The sequence below is a fragment of the Rana temporaria genome, chromosome 8 (assembly GCF_905171775.1).
Source record: "Rana temporaria chromosome 8, aRanTem1.1, whole genome shotgun sequence".
In the NCBI taxonomy this organism is placed as follows: Eukaryota; Metazoa; Chordata; class Amphibia; order Anura; family Ranidae; genus Rana; species Rana temporaria.
Genome location: NC_053496.1, coordinates 168035810 through 168055433, shown reverse-complemented (window position 1 = coordinate 168055433; position 19624 = coordinate 168035810). Strand labels below are relative to the sequence as shown.

At 47.9% G+C, this 19624-nt stretch overlaps 2 protein-coding genes and 2 long non-coding RNA genes across 8 annotated transcripts in view; 2 read left to right on the top strand and 2 right to left on the bottom strand.

The window, feature by feature from the left end:
* The window catches only part of LOC120909855 (zinc finger protein 436-like), an 865309-nt gene extending 862808 nt beyond the window's left edge, over positions 1 to 2501 (top strand). For all 4 annotated transcript variants that reach the window (XM_040321594.1, XM_040321593.1, XM_040321591.1 and 1 more), the window contains one exon: positions 1052 to 2501. In XM_040321594.1, the coding sequence (XP_040177528.1) occupies positions 1052 to 2049 (998 nt within the window). In that variant the 3' untranslated portion in view covers positions 2050 to 2501. The remainder of the gene's footprint in view (positions 1 to 1051) is intronic.
* A 7348-nt stretch (positions 2502 to 9849) lies between these two features.
* On the bottom strand, positions 9850 to 16113 carry LOC120909933 (gastrula zinc finger protein xLCGF3.1-like). The gene is made up of 4 exons (XM_040321751.1): positions 16100 to 16113; positions 15884 to 15981; positions 15481 to 15592; positions 9850 to 11069 (listed from the first exon to the last, which is right to left on the bottom strand). The coding sequence occupies exons 3-4, from the start codon at positions 15530 to 15532 to the stop codon at positions 10099 to 10101; spliced, it is 1023 nt and encodes a 340-aa protein (XP_040177685.1). The 5' UTR covers positions 15533 to 15592; positions 15884 to 15981; positions 16100 to 16113; the 3' UTR covers positions 9850 to 10098.
* Positions 16114 to 16361: 248 nt separating this feature from the next.
* Positions 16362 to 17835, bottom strand: LOC120909967. Its single transcript, XR_005741397.1, has 3 exons — positions 17769 to 17835; positions 17083 to 17209; positions 16362 to 16432 (listed from the first exon to the last, which is right to left on the bottom strand). It is a non-coding gene; the product is annotated as an uncharacterized LOC120909967 (long non-coding RNA).
* On the top strand, positions 17829 to 19436 carry LOC120909966. 2 transcript variants are annotated; one of them, XR_005741396.1, is made up of 3 exons: positions 17829 to 18248; positions 18604 to 18733; positions 19316 to 19436. It is a non-coding gene; the product is annotated as an uncharacterized LOC120909966 (long non-coding RNA). The 2 variants fall into 2 exon arrangements; XR_005741395.1 differs by lacking the exon at positions 17829 to 18248 and adding an exon at positions 18255 to 18339.
* The last annotated feature ends 188 nt before the right edge of the window (positions 19437 to 19624 follow it).

Below are 19624 nucleotides of genomic sequence, written 5' to 3'. Positions count from 1 at the left end.
GAATAGCTGTTTTCCCCGCCGCGCATAGACACTCCCCCTTGGATGGATCTGTCCAATCGCGAGCAAGGGGGAGTGTCTCTATACACAGCGCGGCGGGGAAAACTGCTTATTCAAACGAAAGCTGACTGCAATGTTCCCCGCGCGGAGATTAACGCGGCAGCGGCATCATTTACAGTAGGTACGGGGGACATGGCTGCATATGGGGGGGACCTCACTGCATGTGGGGGACATGGCTGCAATATGTTTGGGGACATGGCTGCGTATATGGGGGACATGGCTGGATATGTTTGGGGACATGGCTGGATATGTTTGGGGACATGGCTGCATATGTGGGGGACATGACTGCATGTGGGGGGACATGGCTGGATATGTTTGGGGACAAGGCTGCATATGGGGGGACATGGCTGGATATGTGGGGGACATGGCTGCAATATGTTTGGGGACATGGCTGCGTATATGGGGGACATGGCTGCATATGTTTGGGGACATGGCTGCATATGTTTGGGGACATGGCTGCATATGTTTGGGGACATGGCTGCATATGTTTGGGGACATGGCTGCATATGTTGAGGACATGGCTGCATATGTTTGGGGACATGGCTGCGTATATGGGGGACATGGCTGGATATGTTTGGGGGACATGGCTGGATATGTTTGGGGGACATGGCTGGATATGTTTGGGGACATGGCTGCATATGTGGGGGACATGGCTGCATATGTTTGGGGACATGGCTGCGTATATGGGGGACATGGCTGGATATGTTTGGGGACGTGGCTGCATATGTTGGGGACGTGGCTGGATATGTTTGGGGACATGGCTGTGTATATGGGGGACATGGCTGGATATGTTTGGGGACATGGCTGCATTTGGGGACACATTAAAAAAAAAGATTCGGTATCGGCGAGTACATAAAAAAAAGTATCGGTACTTGTACTCAGTCCTAAAAAAAGTGGTATCGGGACAACCCTAGTAATAAACACTAAATCCAGAGAAGGGTTCCAGATTCTTGTTCAGTCACTACAACAATCTCTTCTTCTCCCCTTTCCCCAGATGGAAGATACAGAAAGTACGGCGTGAAGGACTATTTTGTCTCATCTCCAGATGGTGGGATTGAAGATGATGACTCTACATCTGGCTCTTCAGAAGGAAGCCCCATCACCTCCGATTTCCATTCTTTACGTCACAGTGTAGACCTATCATTTGATCGCTCTACACACAGAGGGAGTTCTCCTGATCCCTCTGAGGCCGCCACCCATCAAATCATCGCTCGAGGGGGTGACCTGTTACCATGTTCCGAGTGTGGGAAGTTTTTTAACAAGAAAGCCGATCTTAATGTACATCTTCGAATTCACACTGGGGAGAAGCCTTACTCTTGTTCCGAATGCGGGAAAAGCTTTTCCAGGAAACGTTACCTCATCGAACATGGGAAAACTCACACGGGCCAGGACCTTTACTCATGTTCCGAGTGTGGGAAAAGTTTCACCCGGAGGCCCAACCTTTTTTTGCACCACAAAACCCACACGGGGGAGAAACCGTATTCGTGTTCAGAATGTGGTAAATCTTTTATATACAAGACTCATCTCGTTACCCATCAGCGGACTCATACGGGAGAGAAGCCCTATTCTTGCTCCGAGTGCGGAAAGTCCTTTAAAGACAGGTCGTATTTTATAAGCCACCAAAAGGTTCACACGGGGGAGAAGCCTTACGCCTGCACCGAGTGCGGGAAAAGCTTCAAGTGGAAATCGAACCTTGTGACCCACCAGAGAACGCACACGGGGGAGCGGCCTTACGCCTGCACAGAATGCGGGAAGTGTTTTCCGGACAAAGCGTATCTTATTGCCCATCAAAAGCTTCACTCGGGGGAGAAGCCCTATCCTTGTCCCGAGTGTGGTAAATGTTTTTCAGTCAAATCGAACCTTATTAAGCATAGGAAAATCCATGTCCAGAAACCCTTCCTGTGCCGCCAATGCGGAAGCTGCTTTGAGTCAAAGCCATTGTTGGATTACCATAAAACCATGCATGGCCTTGAGAAGGAGGTGTCGTTCTGAGAAGATCGTCACTCATGCCATGTTCTAGGGCCATTATATGACCATGAGGTCAGAAGTCTTCTTGCAAGGTCTACATATGGAAGGTGAAGGTATACTTCACTTGGCGTACGTCCCAGGGATTGTACCATAGGAGCTTCTCCATGGCTTCTAGGGCTTGCTTAAAGGCTTAAAATGTCCAGATGCATCCTAAAAAGTCATCCATGGTCTACTGTGAAATTACCAAAGACGTTGAAGGGGCATCTTCTGAGCACTTGAGGAAAGGCAAGTCCAGTTTTCCCTGGTCCTAGCTCTGCTCTTGGTTGGCACTCAACCATGGATGAGCAGGATGTGGTCCTACCCAGAAGCAATAGTAGTCTACTCAATCTGTATATTTTTAATAATGCGTGGTTGTAAACCCTTACAGACCACTTTATGCTAGAGGTAAGCCTATAATAAGGCTTACCTGTAGCTACCGAGGATATCTCCTAAACCTGTACGGTTTAGGAGATATCCCCTGTCCCCTGCATGTGCCGATGTCATCGGCACATGCGCACTGGGGCAAAAATGAAGCAATGGCACGTATGTGACTGTGCCCGTGCCGTTACCGGCGTGGGAGTGACGTCATCGCGGCTCCTGCCAATCACAGCACCGGAGCCGTGATACCCGGAAGTAACCCGGGAGAAATGTCGCCGCCAGAGGGGGAGACGAGGACTGCTGCGGGGGCTTCGATGTAAGGTAAGTAATTCATAATCCTCAATTCAATTTCCTCAAGGGTTTACAACCGAATGTGGAATTACATCATTGAACGTCTCAGACCTTTGGGTGTCATGGGGCATCCTGGAACGTAGCTAAATTTCCCCGCTCTTTCTACCTTTATCCCAATGAATCCAATGGAGGAAAAGCTGACAGGTGAACTTAAAGTGGAGGTTCACCCTAAAACAATTATATAACATGTACAGTATGCTGGTATTTGTTTATTTTTTCGCAGTACATACCGTTATATTGTTATTCCCCCCCCCCCCCCCCCCGCTTCCGGGTTCTGATTCCCACGGGAGTGGGCGTTCCTATTGAGAGGCTAGATGATTGACGTCTGGTGAAAAACTTCCCCTGTCGCATAAAGCGCGTCACCAGTTTTCCGTAAATAGCCGACCTGTGAGTGGGATCTATATGGCGCCTGCGCAGTCAGCTCTACACGGCGGGCGCAGGCGCCGTATAGCGCCGACTCGTAGGTCGGCTATTTATGGAAAACTGGTGACGCGATTTATTTGTTTTTTTTGGGGGGGTTTTGGGGCATAGGATGAGTCCCCTCTCGGCTTCTGCCTTTCCAGTCAGCCAAGAGGGTGACCCAGTGTATTGGCCTTGTGATCAGTGAACCTTTTTCCTTCTTTGATTCTCTTCATCTCTCCTGGTGGTCCATTTGCTTTTCAAGTCACCTCTGACTCCTTTTACAGGTGAATTGTGCGGACGGTCTGACTACCACGGTTGCGGCGTTTCCTGGATTGTGTTAACTGCTCAGTTTTTTTTTTACTACGTTCATGAAGAAATAAATGTGGTTACAGATGTCAGCCAAGTGTCTGGTCTGATTTGTTAGATAAAGAATCATTGTGTCAGATGGTCCAAAGAGGGGGTCTCCAAACTACGGGCGGCTGCAAGATTCTGTCACTGAGCACTCGCACAGGTCCACTTATGGTCTCTGTTTCCCCTCCATCATCCACAATTTCCCCCCCCGCTTCCTCCAATCCAAAAAAAACGATCGTCTGTGTGGAAGTCCATCGGTCAAAAATCCATGCATGCTCAGAATCAAGTTGACGCATGCTCGGAAGCATTGAACTTAATTTTTCTCAGCACGTCGTAGTGTTTTACGTCACCGCGTTGGACACGGTCGGATTTTTGACCGATGGTGTGTAGGCAAGACTGATGAAAGTCAGCTTCATCGAATATCCGACGAAAAAATCCATCGGATTAGATTCCATCAGATATCTGTTCGTGTGTACAGGGCTTTAGTGTGTATACTGTTCTGGGACCAGTGCTGAGGCTTGGGTCGCATACCAAATGGGAGATCCCTTCTACGGGCAAACTCCCAAACCAAGTGCCATGGATGTAGGACCAATGTAGGACAGATGTCGCAGAGCAAAGTAGGATGAAAGTCATACTGATGTCGTATAGTATCAGTGGCCCAGATTCAGAGAGCAATTGCCATAGTTACGCAGCGCAATTGCTTACTTGCGCAGGCGTAGCGACTTCTCCTGATTCAGAGAGCTTGTTACGCTGACTGCAGCCTAAGATATGCGTGGCATAAGGCTCTTATGCTCTCATATCTTAGGCTGCATTCTTACGCAGGCCGCTAGGTGGCGTTCCGGTAGTGGTCAGCGTATAGTATGCAAATTGCATACTAACGCCGATTCACTACCCTACGCGAGCCCTGCGTACGCAGTTTACGTCGTTTGCGTACGTCGGTTTTTGCGTAAGGCTGCCCCTTCTAATAGCAGGGGCAGCCAATGCTAAAGTATACCCGTCGTTCCCGCGGCGCGAAATTCGAAATTTACGTTGTTTGGGTAAGTGAATCGCGAATGGCGCTGGACGCCATTCACGTTCACTTTGAAGCAAATGACGTCCTTGCGACGTCATTTACCGCAATGCACGTCAGGAAAGTTTCCCGACGGAGCATGCGCCCTACGGGATGATTCCCGCCCCCTACGGGATCATTTAAATTGCGCGTGCTTACACCGGGCATTTTGCCGGAGCGCCCACGCAATTTACGGAGCTACTGCTCCGTGAATCGCGGGTAGCGCAGAAAATTTGCGGGGCCGCAGGGCAAAAACGGTGCCCTGCGCCTACGTAAAAAAAAGCGCAAGGCTACCTGAATCTGGGCCAGTGTGTGAACCCAGCCTTATACTCTTCCTTGGTAGCCACTGGATGCTGCAGATTTTATCTGTTCAATCTGCCGATCATTTTCCTGACTAAAATTTAAAGCGGGGGTTCATCCGAAAAAAAAAATTTAACATTAGATTGAGGCTAATTGTGGGAAGCACAATCGGGTGTTTTTTTTTTAAATCAATGCAGTACTTACCGTTTTAGAGATCGATGTTCTCCGCCGCTTCCGGGTATGGTCTTCGGGACTGGGCTTTCCTATTTGATTGACAGCCTTCCGACCGTCGCATACAGCGCGTCACGAGTTGCCGAAAGAAGCCGAACGTCGGTGCGGCTCTATACGGCGCCTGCGCACCGACGTTCGGCTACTTTCGGCAACTCGTGACGCGCTGTATGCGACGGTCGGAAGGCTGTCAATCAAATAGGAACGCCCAGTCCCGCAGCCCATACCCGGAAGCGGCGGGAGAACATCTATCTCTAAAACTCTTTTGTGGAAAATGCAAGTTTGCGTTTTTATCTGTGGAGATGCAAGTTTGCAGGGAAATGAGAGTAGAGATAACTTCCTATGCACCAATATGAGGAGAGCCCTGTGTCCTTTGTAATCCATCCGAAAGGAAGTGGGCATGGCTGATACCAAGCGCTCAAAGGATCAGGTGTTGTCGGCTCAAACACGAACATGGACGCACACTATGGCCCGGATTCACAAAGCACTTACGCCGACGTATCTCGAGATACGCCGCGTAAGTGTAAGTATGCGCAGTCGTATCTGTGTGCCGTGCCCACAATCTGAGATACGCCTGAAAATAGGCTTCCTACGACCGACGTAACTTGCCTACGCCGTCGTATCGTGGGGGGCATAGTTACGCCGGGCGTATTTGCCGCTCCCATAGATTTTCTATGCACATATGCAAATGAGGGAGATACGCCGATTCACAAACGTAGTTGCGCCCGGCGCATCATATACGCGGTTTGCGTAAGTCGTACGTCCGGCGTAAAGTTATTCCCCATATAGGAGGCGCAACTCATGCAAAGGTATGGACCAGGGAACACAAGCCGTCGTATCTTTTGTCGTTTACGTTGTACGTGAATATGACTAGGCGTAGGTTACGTTCACGTCGTAGGCAGTGATTCGACGTATCTTAGGCAGTTGTTTCGACGTGATGGGATGCGGCCACGGCGCATGCGCCGTTCGTTTTAAGTACTTCTATGACGCTTGGCCCATCATTTGCATGGGGTCACGCCTCATTAGCATGGCTCACGCCCACCTCCACCGGCTTACGCCGAGGGAACCCAGCGCAGTTTGGGAGGCAAGTGCTTTGTGAATTCGGTGCTTGCCTCTCTGCGCTTCGTCGGCGTAGCGTATATTGGATACGCTACGCCCGCCTAAATATGCGCCGATGTCTGTGAATCCGGGCCTATATTTCCGACACATAAAGAGTTCTTTTTCTGTACTTGCAGCGTTTAAAAGGATAAAACATAGGGCAATGTAGCCCACCTAACCTGAAGCATTTTAGAAATGTAGAGGGCATAATTTCTACTTGCATAAAAGTTGAAGAGTAATGCCCCGTACACACGGTCGGAATTTCCGACAAAAAAAGTCCGATGTGAGCTTTTGGTCGGAAATTCCGACCGTGTGTAGGCTCCATCGGACAAAAAATTTGAGAGCTGGTTCTCAAATTTTCAGAAGGAAAGAATTCCAATCGGAAATTGCGATCGTCCGAAGCATTCTCGGAAGCATTGAACTTCATTTTCTCGGCTCGTCGTAGTGTTGTACGTCACCGCGTTCTTGACGGTCGAAAAGTTCAGAGAACTTTTGTGTGACCGTGTGTATGCAAGCCAAGCTTGAGCGGAATTCCATCGAAAAAAACATCAAAGATTTTTCCGACGGAAAATCAGATGATGTGTACGCGGAATAACTCCACTTTTGTTAAGAAAAAAAACAATCCCCTCCAGGTGATCAATTTACACTGCAAGAAAATTTAGCATGACTCTGAATGGGAGGGTCTGGATTGTGGTAATCACCTGGTGCACTCTCCGTGTTCTACTGAAGAAAGCTGCATGGTCTGTTTAAAAGGCTTTATTCATATGAGAAGTATCTCACCAAAACTGAAATTGCTATTGCAGGAGGTGCCTAAAATCTGACTTGTAGCTTAGTGTAGACCTCCAGGTTGCCATATTGAATTCAATTTTACAGAAATTTAATTCAGACGCAGATTAAATAGAAAAGGTAATTTTTATTAACATTAAATTACTATGGCCTGTGTAGCAGTTGTACTGTACATGCTATATTATTTTTTTCTCTATTTGCTAGATTTTTTTTCCATGGAGTTCCCCTTGAAGGCACCATGTGCAGCCTGGATCTAGAATACAAGGGGCTCCACATAGAGGCAAGGACTGACTTCAAGACTAATACAGGTACCAAAGGGTACCTACACTACATCTCTGCACTGATAATGCCTTAGAGCAGGGGTGCATAAGGCCGCATGGGCATTATGATTTCCCTCAAAAGGCCAGTTGTATCTGTAAGACTTTATACATTTACCCAGGGCTTCTTCCCTCAGAGAATAGGTGAAGAAACTCAACCACGCCCTCCCCTGCCAAACCGCATGGAATGGCGGGTGTGGCCAAATTGCAGAAGGAGGATCTTAAAGGGGCAGTAAATACCAGGAGTGCTTTATGTGCGGAGTTCAGGGGTGCCCTATGTACAAAGTTCAGGGGTGCGCTATGTATCAAGTGCAGGGTTTAGGGGCGTGCTATATACAGAGTGCAGTTTTGGGGTGCCCTATGCACAGAGTTCAGGGGTGCGGTACGTACAGGGTGCAGGGGTGTGCTGTGTACAGAGTGCCATGCTGAGGAGTGTGCCACATACAGAGTGCAGGGTTTATGGGCGTGCTATGTACAGAGTGCAGTTTTGGAGAGTTCAGGGGTGCGGTACATAAAGAGTGCAGTGTGCAGGGATCAGCTCTCTGGGCCGTCCACATCTCACTTCCACCCCTCCTCTGCTCTGACCTCTGACCAAGTCTTCCCCAAACCCACCTGTGCACACATCTCCCTCAACAGCCCTCATCTCCCCCCCCCCCCCCCCAAACATTTCCCCGCATCTCACCCACCGGGCCCGACTCTAGTACCTCCAGGCAGTGTAGTCAGCTCTGCCCCCCCTCTCACTTGCAGGGTGGTCACTGGTTGGAATCTGTGTACCCGGGCACAGGTGGGGGATCACCGTACAGTTTACCATGAGATGCCCCATCCCACACCACTGCACTGCGTCTGCATCTCCCTTGTCCCCACTGTGAATGCAAGGAAGCAGGGATCTGTAAGAGTTTCCACCATGTTTTGTCTGAAAAAAAATGCTGGGTACGAGGGCCACATGAAATTACCTGGAGGGCCAGATTCGGCCCGGGGGCCTTGTGTTTGACACATGTGCCTTAGAGAGTATAGGCCAGGTGAGGTTAACTTTCTTTGTAGTCTCACCCCTCCCAGCATTACATACTCTCCTACTTTTCGAACCCATGCTGCATTGCTTGGAAGCCGGTTTAAAAAATAGTACTTTTGTGTATAGGGGTGCATGTTAAGCCCTGTACACACGATCGGTTTGTCTGATGAAAATAGACCGATGGACTGTTTTCATTGGACAAACCGATCGTGTGTGGGCCCCATCGTTTTGTTTTCCATCGGTGAAAAAAAAAGAACATGTTTTAAATTTTTCCTATGGATAAAAAAACGATCGTCTGTGTGGAAGTCCATCGGTCAAAAATCCATGCATGCTCAGAATCAAGTCGACGCATGCTCGGAAGCATTGAACTTTTTCTCAGCACATCGTAGTGTTTTACGTCACCACATTTTGGCACGGCCTTATTTTTGACTGATGGTGTACACACCATCAGTCAAAAATAAGGCCGTGCCAAAATGTGGTGACGTAAAACTGCAAGACTGCAAGACTGATGAAAGTCAGCTTCATCGGATATCCGACGGAAAAATCCATCGGATTAGATTCCATCAGATATCCAATCGTGTGTACAGGGCTTAACTCGCTCCTCTACCTCCAACATCACAATGTTGTCCGCTTAGGCCCTCATCGCTGTCATATGGGAACGAGTCCTCAGGCCCGTACATTATAAACCCCAAGTAGTGACCTACAGCTTATACAAAAATTCCATCTTCATTCCCTGTGGCCAGACAGACAGCTTAGCCTGCCATCAGGGGGGGGTACAGGCAGTACACCTGTAAGGGGCCCGGATGTTTGTTTTTTTTAGGGGTCCGGAGGTCCCCAGGGCCCCAGATGGAAACCCCCCCCCCCCCTTTTTTTTTTTTAAATATATATTTTTTTAATATATTTTTATTTTATTTTTTATTAAAGGGCCATTTTTTTGGGGGGGGGGTCCAGAGGTCCCCAGGGGCCCGGATATCCCCAGGGCCCCGGATGACAACCCCCCTTTTTTATATATATATATATATATATATATATATATATATATATATATATATATATATATATATATATATATATATATATATATATATATATTATTTTATTTCTTTTTTCTTTCTTATATATATTTTTTTTTTATTAAAGGGCTCAGAGGTCCCCAGGGCCCCATGTGGCAACCCCCCCTTTTTTTTTTTAATAAATGTTTATTTTTGTTTAATAAAAAATAAAATATATATATACAAAGGGCCCAGAGGTCCCCAGGGCTCTGGATGGCAACCCCCCCCTTTTTTTTTATAAATATATATATATTTTTTTTTATTTTTTTTTTTAATAAAGGGCACAGAGCTTTCTTTATTTTTATTAAAGGGCCCAGAGGTCCTGGATGGCAACCCCCCCTTTTTTGTAATTTCTTTTTATATATATATATACCTATATTTATATATATATATATATTTTTATTTTTTATTAAAGGGCCCAGAGGTCCCCAGGGCCCCAGATGGCAACCCCCCTTTTAAAAAAATAAACAAACATATATTTTTTATTCATTTTTTTTTTTTCTGGTCCTCAGAGATAGCGTGCTGGCGTATGTGTTCACTTATCCTCCAGTGACAGATGGATGATATACTAGGAAGACGCAACCCCGACCTGACCACAATGTGGATAGCTGCATAAAATGGCAGCTCTCCTTCACAGGCCATGCCCCTTCCAACGTGTTTCTCCCCATCCACCGGGGCTTAGTCATAGAAACCATGTGCCCCCTAACAACAGAGTTAAGACGTTCCCCACTGAAAAGAGTCCCCAAATCCGTCACAAGAAAACGCCTCCTTGGTGGGGCAGGATCTCTCCTGAAGAAAAAAACTTGACTGGTTATTAAAGCATTTCCCGAGAGATTGGTGATGTTTGTCCAGGTAGGTTTTCCGGGAGAAACACTTGCCACATCCAGAACAGGAATACGGCTTCTCCCCAGTGTGAGTTCTTTTGTGAACGATAAGATGAGTCCTCTGAGAGAACCGCCTCCCGCATTCCGAACACGGATACGGCTTCTCCCCCGTGTGAACCCTTTCGTGCAAACTGAGGACCGACCTCCGGATAAAAGACTTTCCACATTCCGAGCACGAATGCGGCTTCACCCCGGTGTGAAGCTTTTCATGCGTAAGCAGAGACGACTTCTGGGAAAAACATTTGCCGCATTCCGAGCAGCAAAACGGTTTCTCTCCCGTGTGAGTCGTCTTGTGGGAACTGAGGTGGCCTCTCTGAGAAAAGCTCTTCCCGCACTCGGAACACGAGAACGGTTTTGCCCTGGCGTGAAGTCTTTTAGGTCGCAGAGCAGCTGGTTTCTGTTTCAGACTTTTCCCTGGTTCAGAAGAAGCATGGCTGGTCTGATGATGATGATGGAGAAGATATTTTTTAATAAAACATTTCCCACATTCGGGACACAGGTAGGTCTTCTCTGTCCTGTGAGGTCTCTGCTCAATGAAATGTTCACTGGCGGTATAATATTCGCTATGAACAAAATGAGGAAACATTTCAGCTCCTGTAGGACACGTGGCATGGATCACAGAATGAGGGTCATCGGAAAACTGGGTCTCGTTCCATGGATAAGATGACAGTTCTCCATGTTCCGAAAGGAGATTCCGAGTAATGGGGTTTTCTTCTGGAAAATCTGAGGTGAGGTAATCGTCTCCTACTTCCCCACCTGGAAACATGACGGGACTTTTTTCCATGCTGTCGTTTGAACCACCTGAAAGGAATAGGAACGTCGTGAATTGGCTTCTCGGAAAACTTTTGAAAAAAATTGCTAAAAGAGGAACTTACCTTTTTATTTTCCGATGGGTAAATCACCAAAAAACATTCTCACAGGTTCACGATCTAGTGATGTTCTAGAGGGATCTATCATGCACCATGTCATCAGAGGGTTGGCTACAAGTACCAGAAAGAGACAGCTGGCTCCCTGCTGACACGGTCCATGCACCATGTCATCAGAGGGTTGGCTGCAAGTACCAGAAAGAGACAGCTGGCTCCCTGATGACACGGCCTATGCACTATGTCATCAGGGGGTTGGCTGCAAGTACCAGAAAGAGACAGCTGGCTCCCCGATGACACGGTCCATGCACCATGTCATCAGGGGGTTGGCTGCAAGTACCAAAAAGAGACAGCTGGCTCCCTGCTGACACGGTCCATGCACCATTTCATCAGGGGGTTGGCTGCAAGTACCAGAAAGAGACAGCTGGCTCCCCGATGACACGGTCCATGCACCATGTCATCAGGGGGTTGGCTGCAAGTACCAAAAAGAGACAGCTGGCTCCCTGCTGACACGGTCCATGCACCATGTCATCAGGGGGTTGGCTGCAAGTACCAGAAAGAGACAGCTGGCTCCCTGCTGACACGGTCCATGCACCATGTCATCAGGGGGTTGGCTACAAGTACCAGAAAAAGACTGCTGGCTCCCTGATGACACGGTCCATGCACTACGTCATCAGGGGGTTGGCTGCAAGTACCAGAAAGAGACAGCTGGCTCCCCGATGACACGGTCCATGCACCATGTCATCAGGGGGTTGGCTGCAAGTACCAAAAAGAGACAGCTGGCTCCCTGCTGACACGGTCCATGCACCATGTCATCAGGGGGTTGGCTGCAAGTACCAGAAAGAGACAGCTGGCTCCCTGCTGACACGGTCCATGCACCATGTCATCAGGGGGTTGGCTACAAGTACCAGAAAAAGACTGCTGGCTCCCTGATGACACGGTCCATGCACTACGTCATCAGGGGGTTGGCTGCAAGTACCAGAAAGAGACAGCTGGCTCCCTGCTGACACGGTCCATGCACTACGTCATCAGGGGGTTGGCTGCAAGTACCAGAAAGAGACAGCTGGCTCCCTGCTGACACGGTCCATGCACCATGTCATCAGGGGGTTGGCTGCAAATACCAGAAAGAGACAGCTGGCTCCCTGATGACACAGTCCATGCACCATGTCATCAGGGGGTTGGCTGCAAATACCAGAAAGAGACAGCTGGCTCCCTGATGACACGGTCCATGCACCATGTCATCAGGGGGTTGGCTGCAAGTACCAGAAAGAGACAGCTGGCTCCCTGCTGACACGGTCCATGCACCATGTCATCAGGGGGTTGGCTACAAGTACCAGAAAAAGACTGCTGGCTCCCTGATGACACGGTCCATGCACTACGTCATCAGGGGGTTGGCTGCAAGTACCAGAAAGAGACAGCTGGCTCCCTGATGGCACTGTCCATGCACCATGTCATCAGGGGGTTGGCTGCAAGTACCAGAAATATACAGCTGGCTCCCTGATGGCACGGTCCATGCACCATGTCATCAGGGGGTTGGCTGCAAGTACCAGAAATAGACAGCTGGCTCCCTGATGGCACGGTCCATGCACCATGTCATCAGGGGGTTGGCTGCAAGTACTAGAAAGAGACAGCTGGCTCCCTGATGACACGGTCCATGCACAATGTCATCAGGGGGTTGGCTGCAAGTACCAGAAAGAGACAGCTGGCTCCCTGATGCCGTGCTATGATGCATGCGCAGTAGCATACCCTGTGGCCTCCTGGGATGCGTAATGTGGGTATTCCAGGATACTGCAGCCAAAGTGACACACCCAGCAATCCAGCAGTGATCTATAGTGGGGGTCTCCAGACTTTCTAAACAAAGTGCAAGTTTACTGTCCTTCATGCTTTAGTAGGGCGGACTATGGCCAATGGGTGTAGATAATGCTCGGGCATCAGTGGAAGTAAACAATGTCCCATCATTGGTGCCAGTGGAAAGAATGGTGCTCCATCATTGGTGTCAGTGGGAGGAATAGTGCTCCATCATTGGTACAGTAGAAGGTATGGTGCCCCATCATTGGTTTTAGTGGAGGAATAGTGTGTCAGTGTTGGTATGAGTGGGAGGAACAGTGCACCATTGTTGGTGCAAGTGGGAGGAATGGGGCCCCATCATTGGTGCCAGTGGGAGGAATAGTGCCACATTGTTGGTGCCAGTGGGAGGAATAGTACCCCATCATTTGTGCCAGTGCAGTGGGAGGAATTTTGGCCCATCATAGGTGTCAGTGGGATGAATGGTGGCCCATCGTAGGTGCCAGTGGGAGGAATGGTGCCCCATCATAGGTGCCAGTGGGAGGAATGGTGCCCTATCGTTGGTTTTAGTGGGAGTAATAGTGTCTCATTGTTGGTATGAGTGGGCGGAATAGTGCCCATCGTTGTTGCCAGTAGGAGGAATAGTACCCTATGGTTGGTGCCAGTTGGAGGAATAGTACTCCGTTGTTGGTGCCAGTGTGAGAAATGAAGCCCCATCGTTGGTGTCAGTGGGAGAAATAGTGCCCCATTGCTGGTGCCAGTGGGAAGAATAGTGCCACATCATTGGTATTAGTGGGAGAAGTGGTGTCCCATCATTGGTGGCAGCTGGAGGAAAAGTGTCTTAAGGGTCAGATAAAAGCAAACAAAAGGCCGCATTTGGCCCCCAGACCACAGTTTGGAGACCACTGTTCTATAGGGATCCACCATGCTGCTGCTGCACACCGGATACTGCGCTGCCACTTTCATTGGGAGCCATATGTCTCTTCTGGGTTCTTTCAGCTAGCCACCTGATGAATCGCATGTGCCGTGTCATTAAAGGTGTGGCTACAAGTGCCAGGAAAAGCCTGCTGGCTCCCTGTTAACGTGCCACAGTGTTAGCACAGTAGCATACCCCGTGGCCACCTAGGGTGCATGCTGTGGTTATCCATAGAGGCTGGAAGCAAGTGACATGTCATAATTGCCTAGGCGACAATCAAGGAAGTGTGGAGAGAATTCCCTGGGACAAGATGGTGGAAAGTGGCAGGGGAAGGTGAAGGTCCTCTTTTTTTTTTTTAAATCCTCACTCGGTTTGCAAGTCTTGTCTCACGAAACTAGCAGGATTCAAGCCACAGTGGTGTGCAGTACCGCATTTGGCCAGAGGTGCGGGGCGCAGGAGCCGATCAGAAATACTCCGTTCTCGAGCCTTTCTGAGTTCAGCCGAGCTGTCCCTAGTATTTCCGAGGCTCTCCGGCACCCCCCCCCCACCTCTGGCCACATGTGGTATTGCATGCCATAGAAGTCAATGCGGAACAAATTATTTTCGTTTCCATTGACTTCTATGGGGAAACTCGCTTTGATATGCGAGTGCTTTTGGATTACGAGCATTCTCCTGGAACGGATTATGTTCGTAATCCGAGGTTCCACTGTACCACCAAATAACCTAACTTCAACTTGAAAGAAATTGGATCCTCAATGAGAAGTAGATCAGGCCTCAACAAGGAGCACATGATCCTTATTTATCTACACACCTAATGTAGTAATGTGGCTCTCAATACTTACTACACAACCAAGACTTCTAGGGTTTCCTAAAAGTAACAATTTTATATACAGTATATGGAAGGTAACCTATGACTTTTCAGCTAGTGCAGGGGTCTCCAAACTGTGGCCCGAGGGCCGGATGTGGCCCTTTGCTAGCCTTCACCTGGCCCTTGGGGCTGTATTGCTCCCAATGATATGAGGCAATATTCCTCCCAATGGCACCAACAATAGGGCACTATTTTTTAGACTAATTGCAATGATGGAGCGCTATTTCTCCTCCTACTGCCCACCAACACTGGGGCCATGTTTATTCTCACTGTTGCTCGGCCCTGGGGCATTTTCTACCCCCACTGGTCAGAGTTCGCCCCCTCCCCCCCCCTAAAGTCTGAAAGACCGTAAACTGGCCCTTTGCTTTAAAAGTATGCAGACCCCTGAGCTAGTGAGATGAGGAGTCACTGGTATCTACATGATACAAGGAAGAGGTCAGATCAGGAGTCTAATAGAGGCTGATGGCTCCTGACTCCCCCACTGGGCACATAGTGTCTCCCCATTACCGTCTACTAACAGAGGAGAGGGGAGAAGAAGAGATTGTTGTAGTGACTGAACAAGGAGGATCTGGGACTCTTCTCTGGATTGAGATTGCATTCAAACCTGAGGGACGCAACGCGTTTGGCAACAAAGTAGCGTATTTGTCTTTTTTGGCACTGAGTCAAGTGCGTTTTTGCAGGTTTTTTTCTTTGGGGTGCCTTTAAAAAATAAGAGATTGTTGCAGTGACTGAACAAGGAGAATCTGGGACTCTTCTCTGGATTTAGTGTTTATTACTCACCCGTGCCGATCTCTGGAGGGATTTCCTCCTCCTTACACGTCTCGTCATCCATCACATACGGATCTTCTGCTTCTTCGCCAACTTCAACTTTTATGGCAATCAGATGTTCACCCTGGACAACCCAAAGGAAACATACTTAGTAATATTCAAAACCAGTAAAGATCACCTATATTAGGATGATGTGTTATGGACTTCACAAACATTGGAAGTATATGGGACATACAGGTACATTTATGCTGGCCACCGAATCCCACAATCCCAACATTTACACACTGCAACCATCTATGGAGATTCAAGGGGTTGACATGCTGCAGGCACCTCTTGTACTGGCTTATCAGGGGAAAATATACGTGATCAGAGGTTTTCCGGCCTTTATTTGAAACAACACGCAAGTTCATCTTACCTGATCCTCCTGAGGGATCTCCTGACGTTCCTGTGTGGAGTCCCGGGAATACAGAGGACGGGGACATCTCTCTGGGGGATTTCTGTTACTGGATCCATCTGTAGGAAACACACACTGACTGAATACATTGATTCTATGTGTTTATCAGATGATGGGGGTCTAGGTGGATCCTCAATACTCTTCTCTCCTTTACAAGAAATGAAAGTCTCCTCTTACCCGGAGATGTGAGGGGCGGCCGCTTCTCCATCATGACGTCCTTGTAGAGATCCTTGTGTCCTTCTATATACTCCCACTCCTCCATGGAGAAATAGACAGTGACATCCTGACACCTTATAGGAACCTGACACACACAATGATACCGTCACCATCCAGACACATCCCTTGTCTGTTACTGGATAATGTCCCAGAATTCCCGGCACCGCTCACCTCTCCTGTCAGCAGATCAATGATCCTCTGGGTGACTTCTAGAATCTTCTTATCGTTGGTTCTTTCATATATCCGAGAGGGTGATGGAGGATCATCAAACCTCTTTATTACTGGTCCGTAATCCTACATAATGAGAGTATAATAAATATTACACAAAGACATGGCTACCTGCCCCAGAATCCTCCTCACCTCTCCGGTCAGCTCTGTTTTTTATTAATAGAGATAAGAGTGATGTCATGTGACCTCCCAGAATCCTCCTCACCTCTCCGGTCAGGTCTGTGTTTTATTAATAGAGATAAAAGTGATGTCATGTGACCTCCCAGAATCCTCCTCACCTCTCCGGTCAGGCCTGTGTTTTATTAATAGAGATAAAAGTGATGTCATGTGACCTCCCAGAATCCTCCTCACCTCTCCGGTCAGCTCTGTTTTTTATTAATAGAGATAAGAGTGATGTCATGTGACCTCCCAGAATCCTCCTCACCTCTCCGGTCAGGCCTGTGTTTTATTAATAGAGATAAAAGTGATGTCATGTGACCTCCCAGAATCCTCCTCACCTCTCCGGTCAGCTCTGTTTTTTATTAATAGAGATAAGAGTGATGTCATGTGACTTCCCAGAATCCTCCTCACCTCTCCGGTCAGCTCTGTTTTTTATTAATAGAGATAAGAGTGATGTCATGTGACCTCCCAGAATCCTCCTCACCTCTCCGGTCAGCTCTGTTTTTTATTAATAGAGATAAGAGTGATGTCATGTGACCTCCCAGAATCCTCCTCACCTCTCCGGTCAGCAGGTAGACGATCTCCAGGGTGAGTTGTAATAACCTTTCAGTCATGTGATTCCGCTCCTTCTCCATTTCCAATCAAAAGCCCAGAAACAAAATCTGCTCCTCGTGGGAGGGGCCTCTGTAAGGTTCAATATATATATATAAATGAAAACAAAACCACAGCTATTCCTTTTTCTTCTAGTTTTGTGTACAGCGTAGAAGGGTTAGAACCTCTGTCAGGTTTAAACTGCTCCTACTGAGATTTTCCCTCACCCTATGTCCCTCTGACAGCAGGAAGTAAGGGGAATCTCTGCAATGGGGACAGAGGTGTGTGAAATGACTGAGGTGAAGCTACACAAAGGCAAGGAAGTGTAAGTTGGGGGCTTCAGGACACCCGGAATAGGAACGTGCCGACAACTAAAGGGTGCCCAGCCATAGAAATTGAGTGATGCATGCTGGGGAGAATAATGAACAAGAAAAGGGTGACAGTTCATCATAATATTGGTCTCTTCATATAACACCAGCTCTGTCCCCCAGAGGACATAAGCTGTCCCCAGTGCTGTGCTTACTGCCCCCTGTAGGTGTATAATGAAGCATAGAAACCACGTGACCTGCCTCCTATGATCACATGATCCCAGTCCAGGCCATACACACAGTGCTGTGACCCCCTTCTCCCAAAATAAGAAGATATTTATTACCTCCTCCACACTGGGTACACTTTCTGCAGCCTGAACACCAGAAATCTTCTTACTCTTCAGCAGCCATATCGTGTCCCCTGTTACTGGCTACAACAAAATGGCCGCCACAATGAACTGAGACGAAACGTTATTTTCTATACTAGTCAGTAGGAAACGTTTTATTTTGAGAATTTCTAAACAGCCCTCCGTAATTTGTACTAAAACGATCTTTTATTGGCAAAATGAAGATATAATATGAGTTGCTACAAGAAAATGGTCGCCACTCTCTCGCAGTAAGGACATTGTAGTGGTTTCCATCCCTCTGATGGGTCGCCGTATCTGACGAAACACCTGCTTACCGCCAATAGGAAATGCGGAGTGAGTTACTCGTCCTGTGGATGGAGCTTTGCGTCACTATAATAACCAGGAAGCGGCGTGAAACGCAAAAGCGGAAGTTGGGAGCCACTGGGCGGAAGTGGGAGGAGACTAGGGATGATAGAGGTGAGACAGGGATGTCCTCAAGACTGAGGGGGGGTTTTCATGGCTCCAGGCTGATCTGGTGACATAATAATAATGTTTATTTATTGATAAGGTGATTATCGGCCACACCTCATTATTTCTGCCTGCAAAATGGGGATTTCTGGGAAGTTTGCAGTCACTCTGTTGGGGGTCATACTCATTTACTAACTACTGTCTTGGCTTTCATCCATTCATGTGTGAGTTGGATGGTTGATGGAAAAGCGCGTTAGCGTTATATTGAGCGCGAGGATCTACAAAGTTTCTGTTCGCCTTCTTCTAACCATGTGTGTTTTATTTTTCTAATTTCATTTGGTTTGATACGTATTGTTATTCACAGGAGTCTTTGTTTATCCCTCCCCCGAGGAGCATTTACGTTGCCCTAGCCAAAGATGGAGAAGAAACGGGATCACATGACTGAGAGGATATTAGACCTCACCCTGGAGATCATCTACCTGCTGACCAGAGAGGTGAGGAGGATTCTGGGAGGTCACATGACATCACTCTTATCTCTATTAATAAAACACAGACCTGACCGGAGAGGTGAGGAGGATTCTGGGAGGTCACATGACATCACTCTTATCTCTATTAATAAAACACAGACCTGACCGGAGAGGTGAGGAGGATTCTGGGAGGTCACATGACATCACTCTTATCTCTATTAATAAAACACAGACCTGACCGGAGAGGTAAGGAGGATTCTGGGAGGTCACATGTCATCACTCTTATCTCTACTAATAAAACACAGAGCTGACCGGAGAGGTGAGGAGGATTCTGGGAGGTCACATGACATCACTCTTATCTCTATTAATAAAACACAGACCTGACCGGAGAGGTAAGGAGGATTCTGGGAGGTCACATGACATCACTCTTATCTCTATTAATAAAACACAGACCTGACCGGAGAGGTGAGGAGGATTCTGGGAGGTCACATGACATCACTCTTATCTCTATTAATAAAACACAGACTTGAGGAGAGGAGGATTTTGGGACAGGTATCTGTGCTTTTATTTATTTTTTATTTTTTTAATGTTTTTTTTTTTCTTATTTAGGATTATGGGCCCATAAAAAATTTGAGTGACCATCGGAGGCCCCCATCCATGATTTTTAAGGAGAGCGGAAAGCAGATTCTAGAAGTCACCCAGAAGATCATTGAGCTGCTGACAGGAGAGGTGAGCGGTGCCGGGAATTCTGGGACATTATCCAGTAACAGACAAGGGATGTGTCTGGATGGTGACGGTATCATTGTGTGTGTCAGGTTCCTATAAGGTGTCAGGATGTCACTGTCTATTTCTCCATGGAGGAGTGGGAGTATATAGAAGGACACAAGGATCTCTACAAGGACGTCATGATGGAGAAGC

Coding starts and splice junctions, on each gene's coding strand:
- LOC120909933 (XM_040321751.1), bottom strand. CDS start 15,532: ATGGATGACGAGACGTGTAAGGAGGAGGAAATCCCTCCAGAGATCGGC. Junction 11,070..15,480: donor CCCTCCAGAGATCGGCACGG/GTGAGTAATAAA, acceptor TATTCCTTTCAG/GTGGTTCAAACGACAGCATG.